The 22,954-nt window shown below is 33.2% G+C and overlaps 2 protein-coding genes across 4 annotated transcripts; one reads left to right on the top strand and one right to left on the bottom strand.

Annotated features, from left to right (window-relative positions):
• Window positions 1-147: 147 nt before the first annotated feature.
• LOC106110369 (probable RNA polymerase II transcription factor B subunit 1-3) lies at window positions 148-8,835 on the top strand. 2 transcript variants are annotated; one of them, XM_013292187.1, is made up of 11 exons: window positions 148-569; window positions 1,097-1,298; window positions 1,728-1,864; window positions 2,350-2,551; window positions 2,782-2,887; window positions 3,561-3,695; window positions 4,341-4,592; window positions 4,838-4,933; window positions 5,969-6,095; window positions 6,663-6,862; window positions 8,212-8,835. In XM_013292187.1, exons 1-11 carry the CDS (start codon window positions 416-418, stop codon window positions 8,332-8,334), a joined length of 1,734 nt encoding a protein of 577 aa, XP_013147641.1. In that variant the 5' UTR covers window positions 148-415; the 3' UTR covers window positions 8,335-8,835. The 2 variants fall into 2 exon arrangements, with proteins under 2 accessions (XP_013147641.1, XP_013147642.1); XM_013292188.1 differs by lacking the exon at window positions 8,212-8,835 and having other exon boundaries at window positions 5,969-6,091; window positions 6,663-6,685.
• Window positions 8,836-14,613: 5,778 nt separating this feature from the next.
• Window positions 14,614-21,168, bottom strand: LOC106110304 (t-SNARE domain-containing protein 1). Of its 2 annotated transcripts, none has more exons than XM_013292069.1 (6): window positions 21,081-21,168; window positions 19,984-20,211; window positions 17,828-17,993; window positions 16,466-16,594; window positions 15,771-15,909; window positions 14,614-14,920 (listed from the first exon to the last, which is right to left on the bottom strand). In XM_013292069.1, the coding sequence occupies exons 2-6, from the start codon at window positions 20,202-20,204 to the stop codon at window positions 14,745-14,747; spliced, it is 831 nt and encodes a 276-aa protein (XP_013147523.1). In that variant the 5' UTR covers window positions 20,205-20,211; window positions 21,081-21,168; the 3' UTR covers window positions 14,614-14,744. The 2 variants fall into 2 exon arrangements, with proteins under 2 accessions (XP_013147523.1, XP_013147522.1); XM_013292068.1 differs by having other exon boundaries at window positions 14,615-14,920; window positions 20,829-21,162.
• Between the last annotated feature and the right edge of the window lie 1,786 nt (window positions 21,169-22,954).

Below are 22,954 nucleotides of genomic sequence, written 5' to 3'. Positions count from 1 at the left end.
GCACTTTGAGTTTCTAGTAACTTTTCGTTTTTGTTTAAATTACGAGTATACGATTGGAAAATCTGTTAACATAAAAAAATATATGGCAAGAATGTTTTTAAAATATTTTTTAATCATTCAACATTTTCAAAACGTTTGACATGACACTTTGTCAAACAATACCGCAAATGGGGTTTGACGATGTGCTTTTGTAGAAAGAATTTCGTATTTCATAATTTTATACATGAATTGTTCATATAAGTTTGTTATGTACAGAAATATTAACAAGAAATATATGCATTCAAATATAAATACTACCCGGAACTTTGATTTCGCCCTCAGCCAAGCTAAGTCTTGCAATAATCATAAAAAAGCCTGTAAGGTCAACCTTTCAATATATTTTTGGTAATTGTGTTATTAGTTCCTAACGATAAAAATGACAACATCTTCGGAGGACGTATTATTGAGTGTTGGATACGTGAGATATAAGAAGGGAGATGGGACCCTTTACGTGATGAATCAGAGATTAGCTTGGATGCTGGAGAACCGAGATACAGTTGCTGTATCTCATAAATATGCTGATATAAAAAGTAAGTAGTCATACCAAAAGTTATTATATTTAAATAAACTTTCTTAGGAGCCTGAATTTATATTTGAAGAAATTTAGATATCTGTCTGATAACTAGTCCCCGTAGAACTAAGGTAGGAATGTAAATTAGATGACAATGATGATTTCTACGTTTAAGATTCAATAAATGTGTCAATCCAGACAACAAATACATTTTAAAAAGTTTAATGCTTGCTTTTACAGCATACACTTTAATAGTTACTTTGAAAAAAGTAGGACTATTCTGCATTAAATATAAAAGAATCTACAAGTCAGATAATACTCTCAGTATCTTATGTACATACATAAAATAATGATGTAACTGAGAATCACCTTTTTGATGTCAGTTAAAAAATAATTCTGATTTAAGGAAGAGACAATAGAGTATTTGTAAATTATGCAATAATGTTTTATTTATTTCATAAATCTATTTAAAGGCATGGTTTAAGTGTCTCTTGCATTAGATATATGTTTAAAAACTAACAATGACTGATATTGTAAATATCTTAGCTCAAAAAATCTCACCTGCGGGAAAGCCGAAAGTCCAACTCCAAGTTGTGTTACATGATGGCACATGTTCAACTTTCCATTTTGTTAATCCGGCCGGAGCGGACGCACAGGCCAAAGATCGGGACCAGGTTAAAATGTTACTACAAAACCTACTGCCCAAATTTAAAAGACAAATTGATGGAGAACTAGAGATGAAATCAAGGTAATTTTTACTCTAGTATTTATCTCTATGTTATATATTATGATAGATTGAGGTAGTTTTTAAGATTTGGTAGAGGGTATAATAATTATACTTCATACTAATATAATACAGAGAAAAGATTTGTGTTTTTGTATTTTTTTATGTATTCAATTGGTGTAATAACTACTAAGCTGATTTCAAAAATTCTTTGAACCTTAGAAATTTAATTTATCTCTCTCTCATTTTTTTTTCAAATTTTACACGGGTGAAGTCACAAGCAACAGCTATAAAATGGAGCAAAATTCCTTTACACTTTTTAATTAAATCATATATACTCTGAAAATATTTACCTCCTCATACATGACTTTATTAACTAAGTGTTGTATAGAGTATACAAATTATTAATATTGTTAATTTATGATTGTGTATGTTTTTTTGTCTACATTTCAGACTTTTGTCGCTCCATCCGACTTTAAAGCATTTATATGAAGATTTAGTTATATCTAAAGTAATAAGCAGCGAGGAATACTGGAATACACCCACATTGAAACATTATACAGATTCAAGTAATGTTAAACAAGAGGCTGGTAAGAATTGTGAAATTTTTGTACTATTTTACTGATAGACTCACTACCACTTATTGCTTGCTAGAAGACTAATTTTAGTTATCTTCCCCTCCCCACTTACTTTTTGAAGGGTGGGAAAGGGTAGTTGGATTTTGCAAAGAAGCTTTGTAAGGGAAATATTCGGAATTTGTGATAATAACAAGATGGCAGGACCATTTGTGCTAAATAAAATTTAATACTAAATTTCAAAACATTTATTCAGTTTTTCTACATCCAAAGTTACTGATATAAAGAAAGTTTAGATGAATGGATGTTTATTAGAATTTGTAGCCTAAACTGCATAACGGATCTATGAAATTTAGCACAGATGTAGAGCATAGTCAATACTTATGTCTTTTAATTCCACGCGCACGGAGTCGCGGGCGAAATCTAGTCTATCAGTATATATGAAAATACTATTCGGAGTTCTTAATTAAAATGCTTTTATTCTATATTTATTTATTCAGGTGTGTCGGGAGCATTTCTCGCTGATATACAACCTCAGACAGATGGTTGTAATGGACTGAAATATAACCTAACTCAAGATATAATAGACGCTATATTCAAAACATATCCAGCGGTTAGGAAGAAACACATAGATTATGTTCCTAATAAGATGACTGAAGCTGAATTTTGGACCAAATTCTTTCAATCACATTATTTTCATAGGTAAAAAATGCATTTACTTACATACTCTATTTATAATTTTTTAATAATCCTACAGTAAAATTCTAATAAGATGTACAAAAAGTAGGGTCAGATTCAAAAATTATTTTTAAATTTGAGTTTTTTGATATCAGTACTTTTCTGATCATATTACTAATCAAGATCACATAATAATAATTATTAAATGATGTTTGCGTATTTATTTTAATATATTAATGTTTATAATATTTCAGGGATAGGATAGCATCATCTTCAAGTAAAGACTTGTTTGGGGAGTGCGCCAAGTTGGATGACCAAGCCATTGCTTCCGCTATGAAGAATACTACATTAGATCTCACAGTATGTAAATATTCATTCTTACATATGTATTCAATTCATTTATTTAAATATTTAAAAAAAACCAACAGCGTACATATATAAAACACTTAAACGTTGAGTATTATGTATAGTAAGGCCAATGACAGGAATAATAATGTCAATATACATAAAAAAATGACAAATTTTGTTCATATCTAGTTTTAACATATCTGGATAAAATTAAAAAAAATACAGTTTGGAAGAGCACATAGGATATTAGTACAGTTTTTTTTAATTCATGCAGATGAAATCTCCGGCTCCTGCTAGTCTCTTTATAAAAATCTTATGAATGTTAAAAAAATAAGTCTAAATTCAAAATAATAATAAACATTTAACCAGCTAAAAACATATTGCAACAAAACACGTGAACAAAAAATGCAAACGAGAAAAAGAAAACTAACTACAGTAGAACCTCGGTAACTTAAAAACCTCTCTAACTTAAAAAAATAATATGGTCCCTTCCCATCGGAGCTCAAAACCTCTACAACGTAGACCCCTGAGAACTTAAAACTTCTATAACTTAAAATATTTTGTGTTTCCCTTGGACTTTAACTTATCGAGGTTCTACTGTAATAATCAAAACTAAAGAAAAATTGCAGAATTATCTTAAGTTTGTGTAAAAAGTTGTCTACAAAGGATAATTTATTGTGTTTAGGTGGATTTACCGCAGTTCATAGAGCCGGTGCCGCTGCTGCCCGCGGAGGACGAGGCGCCGCACGACAAGGACCGCGGCGACAGCACCTCCATACACCGCAATATGATCAAACGATTCAACCAACACTCCATCATGGTGAGTCATTCGCTACTAATCTATTATTAGATATTATTAATGTGTGACCACTAATATTAATTATTAATTCGTGATTTTTATGTAATGTGATAAAAGTTATTTTTTATTCATCTGATTGGCTCAGAGCCTACTATAGATTAGGGTGGCTAGGCCATAGTCAACCACGCTGGCCCACTGCTGGTTGCTTCACAAATATCTTTGAATTTCTTCACCGATGTGTGAAGACATCACGATGTTTTCCTTCACCGTAAGAAAGTCGGGTAAATTATGTACATATGAATTTCCAAAAATTGAAAATCACATTGGTACAGCGGGATTCGAATCCAAGTCTTATAGATTACATGTCAAGTGCTTAAACCTTTGAGCCACAAGAGATTATTACTGTGTGACCACTAATAGTAATTATTAATTAGTTATTTTTTGTAATAGGGTCAGATTATTTTTTTTGACTTAAATAATCATAACTAAATTATTAATATTTGATCATTAATTAATAATGAATAAACCTATTATTAATTAGTGACTGAGAATGAACACAGTTTTTATGAAATAGTAATTGTTTTGTTGATAATGTATTTAATAATATATAATTATGCAGTGTTATTAAAAATAATGAGGTTGTAAATACTTTATGTGTATTTTCAGGTGCTCAAAGCTAGTCATAAAACAAACTCTAGTAATAGTAATAGCAGTAATAGTAAAACAACAAATAATAATAACAAAGTAGTAGAAAACGGTGTGAAAGAGACAAACGGAGTAACGGAAAAAAGGCCAGCGGAGGAGAAATGTAGTACAGAACCAATAGAGAAGAAGAAGAGAATATTAGAGAAAATACATTACGAAGATCTAGAAGATTCGAATACGAATGGAGAGACGCAAGAATTAAAGTTATCAAAGGTAGGTTTTGAAAATAACCAGCTTAGTCTCAAATCTCGAAGCATTTTGGCTTACATTTAACTAGCTTTTGCCCGCGACTCCGTCCGCGAGGAATTAAAAAAAATGTTTGTAGCTTATAATCCCTTCAGTTTTTAAGCTACAAACTCTAACATCCATCCATCCAAACATTCATAATATTAGTAAGATGTGAGATTAATTGTGTTGTATAAAATGTTTTTTTTTTATAGATTTTTTCTTTGTTTTAGGTAGAAAGATATTTATTAGGACCGTCGTCCCAGATGAGTCAGACAGTGAACACGACCAACCCGCCGCCACTTTCCGCCCTCGCTTCAGTCTGTCAGGTAAGTTAATATGTTAAAACAGATTTCGACTAAAAAACATGTTTATACACAGATTTTAAATAGTTTATTATGCATTTATCACTGCGTATTGGGTTTTAGGTTTCACTAAAGACGTTGCCAGATGACCTAGACTAGGTTTATATATCTTATCTTACTAATATTGTAAATGCGAAAGTTTAGATGGATAGATAGATGGATGGATGGATGTTTGTAGCCTAAACGGCTGAATGGAGCTGGATGAAATTTGGCATAGACGTAGAGGATAGTCTGGAAGAACACATAGGCTACTCACTTTTGTCTTCTTGAACTCCACGCGGACGGAGTCGCGGGCGAAAGCTACTAGTATATTCTACATTTTTCGATTTTTAGCAATATCCTCAAGTTTTCCATTGCAAATGTCAAAATTCAAATGCACAAATGACAAGGAAGGTCCATTCATTCGATAACAATCACCGTTACCATGGCAACCTTGCTTACTTACTTACTAAGTTGAAACTTAGGGAGTAAAGTAGACGCTATTAATAGCGTGAAAATATGTATCCTAAAGCGTGTCGTAAGTGAAGGGCTTTTTATTGAAGAATAGAATTATTTAAAAATATACTGTTTATATTGCTGACATCCTACGTCACAAAATACTGTGTGTTTACGCTTTATTATATTAGTATAGATAATACTATATCCTACTGAGGGTACATTTTTGTTGGGTTGTCCCGCACTTAAATCCTTTACGTTTTAAGTACCTAAAAGGTGTTGTAAGATGTGTGAGGTGTGTATGGTTTGTATGGTGTGTATTATGTGCAACGGCGGATCCAAGGGGGGGATACAAGGGGGATCATGGGGGTCATGACCGCCCCCTGAGCGGGTTGGTTGAGCTTGACAAAATATATTTACATATTTTGTCAAGTTCTTGACTTGACCACGACTGTGACGCCCCCCCCCCCTCCCTGGAGCCAAAGCTGGATCCGCCCTTGATTATAGGTGTGATATGTTTGTGTGTATGATGTTTATGATTTGTATGATATGTATGGCGTGTAGGCGTGGAGCGGCGGGCAGCAGTGCCTGCGGCCGGTGCGCGTGGGCGCGGGCGCGGCGGTGGGCGCGCTGGGCGAGCTCAGCCCGGGCGGCGCGCTCATGCGCCACCAGCACGCCGCCTCCATGGCACGTTAGTATGCCTACCTAGGCGACATTACTCACACAAACTACACATCTCCCTTTATCCTACTCCCGTAAAATCCATCTCATCTCAGTCACTCTCTTTTTGATATCACCTTTAAATCCAACCCTTTCTATGTGAACCTCTACCGGTGTACCTCCACACTAATAACTAACGTTCTCCTTGGAACATGCGATTCATCCCTCCTCATAACATGACCATACCATGCTAGCCTTTTACTCCTTACCTTCTCTACCACTGGGGCGACTCTCAAACTTGCTATTCTATTCATCACCAGCTCACTATACGTCCCCACTGACGGGAGAAGTCTACCCTTAATTAAGGGTGATTAGGCCTTAATCACGCTACACTGAGATTTTTTTTTTTGAGTTGGGGTTGGGCACTGGGCGTTGACTTCACATATATCTTTGAATTTCTTTGTCGATATTTGCATCACGATGTTTTCTTTCAACTTAAGAACGTTGGGTAGATTATTTCCTACGCCTCAATGGGGACGTTGTGACGATAACCGATATTGGTATTCTATTCAGTTTTTATAGTGTGGATGTTTATTAGAGCTGATCCCCGCGGAGGTGAAGAGTGAGCTGCACCGGCTGTACCTGTCGTGCGGGGAGGTGCTGCGGGAGCTGTGGCGCAGCTTCCCGCAGCCGGCGGGGGGCGGGGGCGGTGCGGGGGAGGCGGACGACGCCGCGCGCGCACACGCGTTCTATGAAGCCTTGTTGAGGTTCAGGAATGTTAAACTAAGGCCTTTCGAGGTAAGTTTTATCGATTTCATTAATTTTTTTTTCAGGTATTAATTTTTAAGTTTAACCGAAGTTGTTTTTTTTTAACTTTAAGGGTGAGTTGCACCATATCGCCGGTTACCGTTAAAGTTAAAATTATTTGTAATGGTAATATTTGAAATAACCTTAAAATTTACTAAGGGTGAGTTACATTAACTAACTGTAAACCTTAACCAGCACATTCCCGATGGTTACGTCTACGGATGTCCATGATATTCGCTATACCAGTTTTGCGCTGGTCAAAATGACGTCATATTTGACACTAATCATAACCGCCCGATTTTGGGCGGTTATAGTTAGCGTTACGGTTAGTGTCAGTTCGGTAGTGTCAACTGTCACAAGCTCTTATCTTCAGAAGTACAAATAATGGAAAAAGTAATGGAAAAAGAAAATCTCTACTATTATCCTATACGTAATCCAGAAGAATAAAGTCTTGCGTGCTCGGAAATAATGGATTTCCAAGATGGAAATCGAAATTTGGCCAAACATTCAGTTTGGACAAATTTCGAGTGTCTAAAGCTATAGCAACAGCGCTTGTCCCTTTTCTCTTATTTAAAAAATGTCCTCCATAAAAGGACAATTTGTAATATGCATTGACAGGACAATTTATAATATGGAAAATAAATAATATGCATTTATATTTGTATAATTTTATTGCTTCATTTTTGGCGCTACATATTTGAGTAGTAAAGTAAATATAGTTCCAAAAATGGCCCAAACTAGTATATTTTCACAAGAGTTTGCCATTTTCTCCATCTCCGTGGGCAAAAAGTTTATGTCACTATAAAATACCATGCGTATGATACATAAATATAATTGGCGAAACATGTATTTCCAAACATTTTAATTTGCGTAAATGTCATTCTTGACACCAACTTGACACTTTAGTGACATTCAGGTTTAAATGTTTCCATTGTAAAAACGAAAAACATATAAAACCTCTGTGAGAATATGTTTTTGCACTTGTAACCCTATTAACTATAACTATAACTTTTACGATAACCGGCGATTTGATGCAACTCACCCTAAGTGTTTTTTTTTTCAACCTGTGAATTCACAGCTTCGGTTCCAAGTATTTTTAACCCTTGATTTTAAGATCCTGTTCCAGTGTTCGTCATAATTACTTACTAACTAAAAAAATTATTTCATTTATTCATTTATGTTTCATATCCGAAAATGTGAATATGTGAATTTTTAAAAAAAATGATTATCTGGAATTTTTTCTCTCTCGTAAAATTCAATATTTCTCCTCTTACAATCACTCTGCTTTAAAGGTTATATGTAAAAAAAAAATAGGAATAATGCTTGTAATTTAATTACAGGAAAAGATGTTAAGAGATCTAACACCTTTAGCGACGACGTTGACCAAACATTTGAACCAAATGATAGACACGGCGTGCGCCAAGTACGCCGTCTGGCAACAGCGGCAAGCCAAGCTGCGGTAGTACTGGATGCCTTAGTGTTCACACAATAGAGTTCAATTTACTAACAAACGCCTTAACAGGCAAAAACTGATCCTTATAGTAACCAATATAGGGTTCACTTTAATATCAAACGCTTTAACAGGCAGAAAGTGAACCTTATTGCACTAAGATAGAGTTCAATTTACTATCAAACGTCTTATCAAACTGAACCTCATTGAACAGAATAAGAAAATGGGTCTCATTTGCAACCGATTAAAGTTCAATTTAGATTGCCTTCGAACCAATTTGTTAAACCATAAAGAATTTAATATGAAATCATTTGTTACCTAATATGCAAGTGTACGGAATGCACTAAAGATTTTTGGAAATATCAATTTTTTTATATTACTTTAATAATTAAAACGGTTCAACTGTTTTACCGACCGGGATGTCAGTCAGTCAAACAGTTGCATTGAATTATTAAATTCATTAAATTTTAATAATTGAATTGTTAAATTCATTAAAATGTAATAATTGAATTTTTAAATTGATTAAAATTTAATAATTTAATTTTAAATTCATTAAAATGTAATAATTGAATTATTAAATTTTAATGAATTCGTTCAGTCGGTTGAAAATACGTTTTGTTTGAATGTAAATCCCAAAAGGCCATGTCGAATTTAGAAATAAGAACGATATTGAAGTATTTGTATGACAAATGATATTTATACGAACACTACAATTATTGTGTAAATATATCTAATAGTTTGCTGTAATGAAGGGTGAATCAGCTTCGAACCAAAATAAACTTTATTACAATAGAATATGATTCATTTTTGTAACATTTAGTTGATAACGAAAAATAATACAGATTTTTTTTGTGAGAGAAATAATGTTAATTAAAATCTGTTTATTGTACATTTTAATAATTGACAGCGACTTAAAACTTGATTTTTGATACGAAATTAAAATCATTAAATTTTAAAAATGCCAATAATTTTTAATAGTACTTTTTTAAGGAATTATTATTAATTTTGGACTATTATCATTTAATTATGTCCATTAGTAATAGAAATTCAAATTGCATTACGTACAGTCGCGCACATTGTCGTCAAATTTTTATTGTACTCAATAATTGTTAATATTTCGCCATAAATTATTTAATTCACACTTAAAATATTAAAATATAAACTTGTATGAAGTTAAATTGTGTACAATCTACAATAAAAATACGTAAATTGTCATTTATTTTATTATATTGTAAAAAAATATTCGACAATAATCATAGTTTTAAGTGAAAGTCAAAATTTCTCACGTTACCATTTTTTGGTTGATTTAGGTTAAATTAGTAAATCGAAATTATTATTAATGTTTAGTTTTAATTTTCAAACTGAATGTACTCCTATTTGCATTTAACTACAAAAATTATTTTATACTAGCTGTTGCCCGCGACTTCGTCCACGTATTAAACATACGAACTATAATAACAAAAAAACTACGTATCTCTCGGGGAACCTTATCTCGTGTACTCCAGGCTTTGTTTTATATCTGTGCCAAATTTCAGTAAGATATGTTGAACCGTTGCAGAATGATCGAGTAAACATTTAAAAACTAAATTAATGAGTCCCACGGGAACCGTAACTATTCCAGGGATAAAAAGTAGCCTATGTGTTCTTCCAGACTATGCTCTACATCTGTGCCAAATTTCATGGAGATCCGATCAGTCGTTTAGGCTACAAACCCTAACAAACATCCATACATCAATAGTAACTTTCGTATTTATAATACCATTTTACCACTTTTTTGAAGTTTCAAATGGCAGGAAAAATTACTTAAAATGCAATTCTTTTCAAATTCATAATTTGTTAAAAAAATATCACTTAAATTTTAAAATGACTTTTGTAGTTGACTGTACATGAAAAGCAATAAGTATAATATACAAATCGTTGAATAACGCTTTAACTTATTTAAAATAAACTAGGGATTAACACACTCAGAGTCCTATCCGCTAAGGAGGTCCCTTAATGTTAAAAACTAAAGAACCGATGAAGTATATTTAAAGGACTTTATGGCTGGTAAATATTTAAATTAGAGGTGTTTACCGTTGGGCCGTTCAGTTTTACCATTGGACCCTAAGATTTTTTCCCGTTAGAATGAATTATTCCATGGATGTATCAGCTGAATGGGAAAAAATGAGCATTGGACTGATCGGTCCAACGGGAAACATCCAAAATTGGTTTAATTTGTGACAGTTTCTGATTCATAGTCGAATAGATATTAAAGAAGTTGAAAATATTAGAGGAAAGAAAATTATGTGCAAATAAAGACTGACTTCCTTATTCAATTTAATTTAGTTACCTTTTTAAGAATTTAGTATAGTTCATTTAGCATTTAATATATTACGAGTAACTGGCTTGATAAATGTGGAACTAAAGAGTTTGTTCCTATTAAAAGTTACTCTATATTTTATTAAGAAAACAGCTTGTTCCTGAATATAGAAAAATACGCAACAATTTTGACAAAATTGCGTTTATCTTGTTTTCTTATCGAGAAAATAACTAATGACAAAAGAAAAATAACTGGTTTCTTGACAAATAAATGGGTAATTTATAGAAAGTATTCAATGAAAATCTCCATTTTTTTTAATAAAATGTAATTTTCTTTCCTCTAATAATTAGAGTTTTCTGCTAAATACATGTTATTACTGAACAGTTCATTGAAAAAATCATTTAAATAATTTTGTACTTTCATTTTGATAAGATTCTTTTAGTTCGTAAAAGCTAAAATTGCGCGCCAAAAAAAAAATGCATCATGACGTAACAATGATTTAGTAAAATAACATTTATTTTCACGTTGTATATATTTTCGTGTAATAATTAAGTTTCAGGAAGATCTCCGGATGTTAAAATAATGTTTCTCGTTACATCTTTCTGTTAAATTGTAAATTTATTTTAGTTTGTATGTATTTAAATATCTGTTCGCGCGCAAGACGCGTGTAATTTAGTTCATTTCTGTTATATGCGCAATAAATGATTTTTTGAACATTACCTTTTTTATTTTAAACCCATTTTAAGATACAAAAACTTAATAGAGAATAAAATAACGCATTACAAATGTTTCCGTAGAATCTAAATATAATTGTGATTTTGAGAATCTATTAATAGATGGCGTTAGCGATCAATAGAGTAAGATTATGCGAATTTCTAACGCCATCTATTGATAGATTCTCAAAAAAACTTGTAAATATAATCATTCATACTAATATTACAAATGCGAAAGTATAGATGGATGGATGTGTGTTTGGTCAGTTCAGCCGTTTAGGCTACAAACTCAAACATCCATCCATCTAAACTTTCACATTTGTAATATTAATATAAATTATTATTATCAAATGGCTTTGAGGATCTGCCAATAGATAGCGTTATTAATATTCAGATAATCTCACTAATATCTGTAACTAACGCCATCTATTGATAGATCCGTAATTCTACGAAAAGTTTTGTATGATAAATTGTTTTAGTACCTGTCAGTGAAAGTACCGATAAAATGGTGTTCACTGCCTCATCCATATATTTATTAAATGTGTTATTGACAAAGATTATCACACTATTTTCACTATTATTAATGAATTCCGAATTTCAAAGATTATGGGTGAAAATAAAACAAAAAAATCTTTATTTATAAGTTTTATTTAAACTATACAATAAATCAAAGAGTACATTATATGGAATGTTTATATTTTAGACATACCAAATGACTGAAAAATTACTTATAAATTATAGATACATTTCAATATAATTATATTTTTAATGAATATAATCTGCTCTTTAAATATGCGATTTTCACCAACTAAAGACAGTGTAGGTTACATTTGTACAGAATATATACAACTAGCTGTTCCCGCGGCTTCACCCGCATGGAGTTATAAAAGCTTTATTTTATTGTTTACATTTGTCAAATTACAATTACAAATGTCAAAATGACATGACATAATGACAACCTTATTTCCTTGATGTTGGCAGCAACTTATGATCTCTTTCCCACATTAGGGTTGTTATCCAAAATATTTACCCCAAAGTTTAATGGCGTTAAAATATATAGCTTAAAGCGTGACGCAAATGTAGGGCTTTTTATTAAAAAAAGAATTATACAAAAACGTTGTAATTGCTGACATCTTAGGCAACAAAGAAGTGTGTGTTTACGCTTTATTATAATAATATAGATTATTAAATACTATAATATCTCGCTAGCTTCAACTAGCTGTTTTCTTTACATACATTAATAAAATAATTAAAACCTGTCTTTTGTTAGGAGTAAATAACACAAAAAGTGTACATGTTAAGTACTAAAGCTCGCTATATAAACAATTCTATTGTTCAGTTAACACTGAACTGTAGGGCAAAACAAGTAAAAGACAAGAAGTATAGAGTAACACAGGTCTTATTTTGATCGCTTTAAACTTTTTTAACTAAATTTTAAAAAAAAATTAAAAAACAAAAATTGACATAGTTAACATTTTTATATTATTTATGAAGGTAGAAAATCTCTAGTTCCTAAGTATTAAGCAATAAGGATTTTTGTATATAACAATCATATAATGTAAAGCCAGCTACACACGTTAATTTACTCTTTAATGATTGTTCAGTTATAACTGAACGTGTGTTGCCGGCTTTATACTCTACAATTAAAACAATCAAATCAGGTATAAATAATTAATATGTACAATATAAATAAAACTAAACCAAATAACAAGCATACAGCATAATAAACATTTCTTTATTATTTACTTATAAAATGTATTATTTCAAGTACCTCACTAAATAATTTAGTTAGCAGCGTTATATTTGCAAATTCTAAGGAGACAAAAAAATACAATAAAAATCCTTTAATATGAAACATGATTCCAAAAGCGAGTTCCTATTTAAACATTCCTACTAAAAACCACGTAAATTTTTTTTTTATATAATCACTAGCTTTTGTCCCCGACTTTGTCCGCGTGAAATTAATTCATCAGGCTGTGATCTACATTTAAACAAAATTTAATAAAAATTTTACACCTATTTGGAGATACATACATCCATCCATACTTCTGCATTTATATTAGTATGAAGTATACAAAACATATTTTTATAATAAAATCTAGAAATAGTTAAAAATTTAAACATAAATTGCATTGGATGAATCGAAAGCAAATCAAGAAATATTTTACGTTCTACAGAGGTAAGCAGATATTATAAAGTTTTATTGATTTATTTAGATATAGTCTAGGCTAAGTCTAGGCTCCCCTACTACATTTTTTCTGATAAGAAGTCATAAGTTATTACTTAATTTGTAAAGAAAATTGTGTGTTTGAATTATAAAGCAGAAAATCTAGAAGGTACATAAAACATAGGCCTCAAATTCAAGGCTAAATAGGCAAGAAAATACACACAATAGGTTCATTTAAGTTAATATACAGGGTGATTCTTAACGGACGGGCTACAAGCTACAGGTAGAGGATCTTTTCTGTCAAGAATCATCCTGTATAGAGACAATTAAGGTGAAAATGCTGTTAAAAAAACATAGCACATCTCGACTGTAAAACCTTTAGTGACAAACTATGAATGGTCAGATATAAATATTTTATACAATTCAAATCTCCTTTAACTATATATTAGGATAAATATGTCGAACAGAAGGGCTTGTCCCACTACTGGCTGATAGAGGCTCAGATAGCTTAAAAATGACGTCACTGTCAGATAAGGTAACAAAATCTGATATTTCCATCACACATTTTACACGTTGGATTGTTATCAGATAGTATACAATTCGGTGGGACAGGTCCTAAGAGTCAGTCCTACTAAATTCTTGTAAATATCGGATTTTGTTACCTTATCTAACAGTTACGTCATTTTTTAGCTATGTGCCAGTGACTTTCGATTAGCAATGTCGCTTGTAGAATCGAAAATGTATTAAAATGTATGAATGAATACGCAAGCAAGTGACTTGTCAAATGTTATTGTCAGTTCCATACATTTTTAAGCTATCTGATGCTCTATCAGCCAGTTGTGGGAGCAAGGTCGGATTCAGTTTTGGCGCCAGGCTGGGTGACATAGTCGTGGTCAAGTCAAGAGCTTGACAAAATATGTAAATATATTATGTCAAGCTCTTGACCAACTAGCTCAGGGGGAAGTTTTTTTTTAACTTTTTATAACCTAAGGTGGCAAACGAGCGAGCGGCCACCTGAATTCGCCAAAATGGCGAAGCGACCGCTGCCCATAGACATCCGCAATTGCAGATACGTTGCTTACCCTTATCCGACAGAGGATACGCACATAAAGAGGATATTTCTCATTCCTATGCATCTACCGTCAAATCCGCTTTCCCTTCCCATCCCCTTATAAGACGAGGGTGGTAAAGCGAAAGGGACTTAAATTGGGCTTAGTTCTTAGTGTATGCTAACTCACTGTTATCTATCTGAAGGCTTTGATGATCCAGACCAGGAGCAGGACCCCGAAGACGAGGCCGATGAGGATGAAGATGAACATCTTCCTGCGGTAGCTGCGCTGGTGCTGCGCCGCCTTCGCCAGCTCCTCCACCCCCGCCTCCACGCTGGCGCCCGCGGCCGAGATGTGGCTCTCCACCGTGTCTGAAACACACAAACACACATAAATAAAACATACAATAAATATATAGACGAACGCACAGTGAACAACATTTTTTTTCACCCGTTAAATTATGGATACTAGCCTACACCTGTGACTCCGTCCGCGTGGAATTAAAAATAAAATAAAAAGTATCCTATGTGTTCTTCCAGAATATCCTCTACATCTATACTAAATTTTACAGAAATCTGTAGAGCCGTTTAGGCTACAAACTATAACAAACATCCATCCATCTAAACTTTCGCATTTATAATATTAGTATGATAGTATGAAGTACATATGATATGAAAATATAAAATTACCAATAGGTGTCATTAATTAATATTTAAATGTTAATTTTGTAAAAGGTCTGTATCCTGTTGGATTAAAAAAAAAGTTTTTTTTTATAACAAAAGGTAGCAAACGAGCAAGCAGCCACCTGAATCCGCCAAAATGGCGAAGCGACCGCTGCCCATAGACATCCGCAATTGCAGATGCGTCGCCTATCCTTATCCGACAGAGGAGGAGATGCACATAAAGAGGATTTCTCCCCTTCCTATGCATCTCCTCCTCTGTCAAATCCACTTCCTCCTCCCATCCTCTTCTTATGTGAAAAGGGTGGTAAAGAGAAAGAGACTTACATTAGGCCTCCGGCTCCACACTCATCAGACGAAACACGGCATTGGTTCCATTTCACGGCTGTCTTCTGTGTGGTCGTGGTATTACTGGGGGCGGGCACTACCACTGTTAAATGTTAATTCTATGAAAGGTCTATATCCAACAGGGTGATGACCCTTTCTCTCCCCATCATGGTGATGATGATGATGGTGGTGATGATGATGATGACGTACGTACCGACGGCCTGCCCCTGCGCGCTGACCATCTCCGCCAGGTCCTGCATGATCTGGTTGACGTCGAGCACGTCCGCCTCTATCTTACTGAGCTGCGCCTCGCGCTCCAGCAACATGCTCGTCTCGAACTGCACCAGGCGCGCCTACAACACTCCTTTATACTAACCCTGTTTCCTCGCGGCTTCATCCGCATGGAATTATGAAAATCTAAATTTTATTGTTGACATGTGTCAAATTGTCAATTGCAAATGTCAAAATGACATGGCAACCTTGCTTCTTTAATGTTGGCAGCTTATAGTTTATAGTCCCTTTCCCACATTGTTTATTTTTCCAATTTATTTACTCCCTGAATTTAATGGCGTGAAAATATATAACCTAAAACATGTAAGTGTAGGGCTTTTTATTAAAGAAAGAATTATTGACAAATATGCTGTGATTGCTGACATCCTAAGCTACGAAGTAGTGGCGTAGGATGTCAGCTATTAAGAAATGTACTGAAAAATGAAAAAAAAAGTGTTAAGTTACATTTTATTTTGGATCATTTTTTAAAAATGATGGAAAACATTATGTCTGTCTACACATTTTTTTAAACACATATTGGTTCAAATTAAAATATATGTGTTAGTAGTACAGCATTGACTGTGACCTAATCACCCCTTAGGGTAGCCTTTTACTCTCTTAGTGGAAACATATATATACCTGTGCCTGCTGGTTGTCGAGGAGCGCGGCCTCCTCATCATCAGCGGCTGCCTGCTGCTCCAGAAGTCGAGGGTCGTTTCTCACTCGAGGCTGAGAGGGCATGTACGCCGCCATCTTCTCTGATACTTGCTGTACAGATTACATTTACTAAACTAGGGGAAAGCCGATAAGGAAGCTAGTATAAAAGGTAGTATTAAAATACTTTTTATTCTAAGTAAATGCTTAACATATGGGAACATCCGAACCCTGAATATGGATATGCGAGACAAAAAAATCAAACGAAAACATTGTTTTAAATTATCAATCAACTGTAGTTCAAGACTTTGCTCGTGTAGATTAAAAAAAAAAACATTTAAAAATATAGCCTATGTTACTCACAGATAACGCATCTTTTTAATGGTGTAAGAATTTTTGAAATCGGCTCAGTAGTTTTTGAGTTATTGTAATACATACAAAAATAAAAAAAAAAACAAATCTTTCTCCTTTATAATATTAGTACAGATTAACGGTTCACGGATCACGAATTCCTCTGTGCGGAATTAAAAAAAAATTTAGTAATACAACTTTCTGATGGTAAAAGTTTTTTCTTTAATTAATCCACTAGTTTTTATGTGAATCCAATACATACAAAACATTTTCCACTTTATAATATTAACATAGATATAAATAAATATGACATTTACGTTTGATAAATAAAATAAGTAATGTTACCTTAAAATGAATTACAGATGACAAAGGCATTTGGAAAACCACTGTTTACTATCTAAAACTATTTTCAATGTCAAAACTTATTACACTATGTGGGTAGTTTAAATTTTTGTTCCTGTGTTTAACAGTTGTGTTAACAACTTTATAAAATAACGCCATCTAGCGGCCATTTAAGAAAGTTCAATTAACAATTTTTTTTCATAACATTTTTCAGTATTAATTCTTAAATATACTTTCAAGGTTAAATATGAAATATTCATATATATGTCCACACAAAATAAACAAAATCCAATCCAAAATCTTAACTATGGATGGATGTTAGAGTTTGTAGCCTAAACGGCTGAACGGATCTTCATGATATTCAGCATAGATGTAGAACATAGTTTAAAAGAGCACATAGGCTATATACTTATGTTTATTTTAATTCCACATGGAGTTACGGGCGAAATTTAATATATACTTAGTATTATAAAGTGGAAGATTTGTATTTTTTTATGTATTGAAGTAACTCAAAAACTACTGAACCAATTTCAAAAATTCTTGGACCATTAAAAACCTATATTATCACTGAGTAACTTAGGCTATATATTTTTGATTACTTTAATCCCACGCGGAGTTACAGGACTAATCTAGTATACATAAACTTCTACTCACCTTCTGTACAGTTGTATATTTTTCCAATGCATCTCTGAAAGCCTGCGTCAGCCTTTCCACTTGCAACTTCTGTGGCTTATCCCCTCTCCGCACTATCACACCTAACCGCTGGATATCTCTAGCAGTTGCTGATACTGACCCGTTGACATTCTGCTGAGAATCATGACTGGAATGAAAATTGTACTGTCATAACATTGTATAAACTTCTTGTATGAGACTGGTCCCATTTATTGTTGTTACATAGTGTGTTAAAGCCTTAAAAATAAACACGGTATTTTAAACTTAGGAATAAACTGAGTATAAGCAAATATTACTACAAATTTTACTTATACTTAGTTTATTCCTAATTTTATCTTTGTACCACATTTAGTTCTTTTCACCACATTCAGTTTCTTATAATCTCTAGTTTACAATCTTACTAATATCATAAATGTGAAAGTTTAGATGGATGTTTGTTTGTAGCCTAAAATGCTGAATGGGTTTACTGAAATTTGGCACAGATGTAGAAGATAGTCTGCTAGAACACATAAGCTAGTTTTAGTTTTTTTAATTCCACGCGAACAGAGTCGCGGGTGAAAGCTAGTGATTGTATAAAGGATAACTTGTTCCTTGTAATATCTAGATTACAATTTTATTACAATTACATTATATTCATAATGCCTAGGTTTCTTAGGGGCACATATATTAAAATATGCTGTTGCTTGCGACTTCGTCCATGTGAAATTAAAAAATAGTAAAAACAGCTTTTTAATGATGAAAGAATTTTTTAAATTGGTTCAGTAGTTTTTGAGTTATTCCAATACATGCAAAAATACAAATCTTTACAATATTAGTGTAGTATAGATTAAATTTACCCGACGTTCTTACGGTGAAGGAAAACATCGTGATGCAACCTGCACATATCAGCGAAGAAATTCAAAGATATGTGTGAAGTCAACCAACCCGCACTTGGCCAGCGTGGTTGACTATGGCCTTGTCCCCCTAACTTTAGGGTAGGCTCCGAGCCCCTCGGTGGGGACGTATAGTGAGCTGGTGATGATGATGATAGATTAAATAGTAAACAATATTAAAATCCAATCATAAAGACAAATAAGATCAATACATATTAATAATATTGGAGATGTGTACAATATCAATAAAATAATAATATTTAGTACACATGATTTTATGGTGCTTTTTTTTTATAACATAAGATGGCAAACGAGCAAGCGGCCACCTGAATCCGCCAAAAGCGAAGCGACCGTTGCCCATAGACATCCGCAATTGCAGATGCCTCGCCTACCCTTATCCGACGGAGGAGGAGACGCACATAAAGAGGATATTTCCTCTTCCTATGCATCTTCTCCATCGTCAAATCCACTTCCCCTTCCCATCCTCTCATAAGAAAAGGGTGGTAAAGAGAAAGGGATTTAAATTAGGCCTCCGGCACCACACTCATAAGACGAAACACGGCATTGGTTCCATTTCACGCCTGTCTTCTGTGTGGTCGTGGTATTACACCGGGCGTGCCGGCCCATTCGTGCTAAGATGTTAAAGAGGGCACTACCACTGTTAACTTTGTTGCTGATAGTAAAAAACCAATATATAAACTTTATATCTTTCTATCTGCCTACAAGTTCCCGGTTATTTTTGTAATCTGAACAATCTTCATTTTGCCCAGTATTGCCCAGTATTGTTATGAAGGCAGCCGATGTATGTTGGAATATTGTAGTATAGTTTTTAATTCTACACTAATGAAGTCAAGTAAAATATAACTCTATATGTCTCTACTGTGGGGCTCGGAGTCTACCCAAAGTGAGGGGAGACTAGGCAACAGTCAACCACGCTGTTGAAGTGCAGGTTGATTGTCTTCACACATATCTTTGAATTACTTCACTGATATATGCAGGTTTGAACACAATGTTTTCCTTCTCCGTAAAAATATCTAATAGATTAAACTATATATCATACTAATATTATAAATGCGAAAGTTTAGATGGATGGATGGATGTTTGTTAGAGTTTGTAGCCTAAACGACTGAATGGATTTCAATGAAAATTAGTATAGATGTAGGGGATAGTCTGGAAGAACACATAGTCTACTCACTTTTGATTTTTTTAAATTCCACGCTGACGGAGTCGCGGGCGGAAGCTAGTTTAAAATAACTGTGTACTTACATCTTATCTCTCAACTGAACACTATCATTAGGACCACCAATTTGCTTCATCATCTTCTCCAATGATCGGAGACCACTGTTAATAGCGTTTATATTGTCGGCTATAGCCTCACTCAAGTTATACAGTTCAGTGGGGCTGAAATCTGCGAAGCCCACGGTAGGTGGCGCTGCTGTCGACCCATAGTCACGACTCGAACCACTGATAGGTTCCCGTTCAGACATTTTGATACTGTAAGAAAATTGTTGTTAGTTATAAAATTATCAATACAAATTATATACTTTTATTACTAGCATTATAAATGCGAAAGTTTAGATGGATGGATGGATGGATGTTGGAGGGTAACTCAGGAATGGCTCAATGGATTGTGAAATTTGTCATAGACATAGAAAATACTCTGTAAGATGACATAAGCTACCTAACAATATTTATTTTTAACCCACCAAACAGAATCGAGGGCAAAATTTAGTACTACACATGACATTGTTTTCTCGATTTTTATGATTAATTTTTTTTACTTTTGATTGAATTTAAAAAGGGGTTTAGAATAAAACTTTATGTCCAGACAAATTCTTCAAGTATTTGCTTTATTCATTTAATAGCATAATTAATCAATGACAGTCATTATTGCTAACAAAATGTTTGGTATGAAAAAATGAATTAGAAGTTGACGAATTGAATTTCCGAAAAATATTTTTTAAGGGAATTTGCAATTAAAATATTATCCATGCTCATTACAATCTCTAAATGGAAACAATGACATTCAAAAACTAAATTTAGAACATTTCATATTTTTAAGAGGTTTATAAATGCGTAATAAAATAAATGTGTCCGCAAGAAAAAAGTACCTTTAAAATGATGCAATGCGAAACTTGTTCTTGTTTTAAAATGTGGCACAATAATTTCCCCTGCACCGTAAATAAACCTACTGTGTTGTAGCCAATGAAACAATGAATCACTATAAATTACAAATATTTTTACAGCGAACTACTCGAAAAATTCGACTCCAATGGACACCGCTAAAATCTAAAGCTATTTCAAGAATGTGATAGAAAACTTTAGGTATCGATAAACAAAACCGGAATGTTGAATAATTCTACCTTTAAATACGCAGTGTTAATAATTTGGTCAACGAATAAATGATAAAATTTGCTTTTGTAATTCTGTCAAACAAATGTCAATTCGGTGTCAAAGTCAAACATTGACTTTCTTTTTTTTATTTCCAAAGACAAGGGCAAAATATGTTTACATCACGCTTTTTTGTGTCTTTTTTTAGAATTTTCTTAAAGTCTTAGAAATAAAACAGTAAAATGTTATTTTCTTTTATTTTGTGAAAGATAGTTTCACTATATAGCTTTTTTGAAAAACTAGCAGAAGTTTTTCTTTTAAATAAGTAGCTTATCGAATCTAAAACTAGGGCACTGCAACCCAGGAAGATGAGTGTTATACGTGAATAATCGCTTACAAGTCTCTTTGTAGTACGTATTCCGGGTCCTTTGAAGCATCACTTGTCTTATTGTGTCGTATACCGCTAGCCGTTTGCTATGGCACTAAAATGATATGTACAGTGTGGGATATAGAACGTCTTGCTTCCGAATGTTGTCATCATATCGAATAAGTTTTGAATTTGAACATCAAACGTTGACTTAAATCGCTTACATAAATGAACCATTTAAAAACAGTTGAAATATGCGTCTCTATTCGTTTATTATTGCAACCAGAAAAATTAGACGAAGATAAACCAAATCAACTAAAAAACTCTTGATTATCTCCTGACTGAGTCTTCAGCTACAATTAGGACAAAAAAATAAGCTCCTGTGATCAAATAATGATTCACTGAAGTTAATGTACATGATTTTAAATGAAATTAAACTTTTAATTGAGTATTACTTATGGCACTCGCAATGACTGCAAGGAGCGTTGTGTTTGAATAAGCACAAGAGTGACAGGCGCTCTGTCATTGACGCAACGAGCAATAAAAGTTGACTTGCAATGATGTATGTTTTAATTAGTGCCCTTTGTTATTTTAAGTGAATTAAAAAAGTAATGCAATTTGGCGTCCCGCCAAAAATTTTTTATGATTTATAACTGGCAATCTTTAGTTGCATTTACGTCAATTTCAAATTTAGAATACTGAAGATATTTTTTTTGGGAGTTCTCCCCTTACCATAGAATTTCAACCATGGATCTTTTAACTTAATCTAAAATTTTAAATGTGATTTATGTTCATTTTACAATAATATTTGCATTAAATATGTCAGGGTTTTTGATTTCTTTTTAATTCGCACATCCGTTGAGTTTACAACTCTAACACTTTGGCGGTATGCAATAAAAATAGTAAATTATCTCGTCCAAAGCCCATTAGCAATTACCGGCCGGTAACATCTAAGGGATTCCACTTAAAATATCTGAAGACTGGCTTATAAACGGTTTCTAAGTGCTCAAATCCTTCGAGAGTATTGCATTTGTAGAAATCGTCACTTACCTTTTTAATTGGCCCGTTTGAGTGACAGTTTTACTCGTAAATAGTTTAATTTCTAATTACCTTGAAAGTAACGATGCGTTAAGTGGGAAACTAGTTAGCGCTCCCGGTTTTACTTTGTTCTATTACATTAAAAATGAGAGAGATTTTATAAACACGTTATATCTTCAACAAAAAGGTTTAAGAGAATAGACATCGTATCATAGGATAAATGAAACAAGATAAATATCATATACTTAATATAGTACAAACTTTCACCCGCGATTCCGTTCGCGTGAAATTAAAAAAAAAACGAGGCGAGTAGCCTATGTGTTCTTCCAGATTATCGTCTACAACTTTACCAAATTTCATCTAAATCCGTTCAGCCGTTTAGGCTACAAACTCAAACAAACATCCATCCATCTAAACTTTCGCATTTATAATATTAGTATGAAGTGATTTGATTATTTTTTAGTCTATATCTACGTTTAATTGGTGTTTCCAGTATATATA

This window comes from Papilio polytes, unplaced genomic scaffold, assembly GCF_000836215.1.
Source record: "Papilio polytes unplaced genomic scaffold, Ppol_1.0 DF820678.1, whole genome shotgun sequence".
NCBI classification, from domain to species: domain Eukaryota; kingdom Metazoa; phylum Arthropoda; class Insecta; order Lepidoptera; family Papilionidae; genus Papilio; species Papilio polytes.
Note: the sequence above shows the minus strand (reverse complement) of the source record. Positions and strands in the feature narration are given on the sequence as shown.

Coding starts and splice junctions, on each gene's coding strand:
- LOC106110369 (XM_013292187.1), top strand. CDS start 416: ATGACAACATCTTCGGAGGACGTATTATTGAGTGTTGGATACGTGAGA. Junction 3,696..4,340: donor TCAACCAACACTCCATCATG/GTGAGTCATTCG, acceptor GTGTATTTTCAG/GTGCTCAAAGCTAGTCATAA. Junction 4,934..5,968: donor CCCTCGCTTCAGTCTGTCAG/GTAAGTTAATAT, acceptor TATGGCGTGTAG/GCGTGGAGCGGCGGGCAGCA.
- LOC106110304 (XM_013292069.1), bottom strand. CDS start 20,204: ATGTCTGAACGGGAACCTATCAGTGGTTCGAGTCGTGACTATGGGTCG. Junction 17,994..19,983: donor GTTCAGTTGAGAGATAAGAT/GTAAGTACACAG, acceptor TTTTCATTCCAG/TCATGATTCTCAGCAGAATG. Junction 14,921..15,770: donor CGCGCAGGGGCAGGCCGTCG/GTACGTACGTCA, acceptor TGTGTGTTTCAG/ACACGGTGGAGAGCCACATC.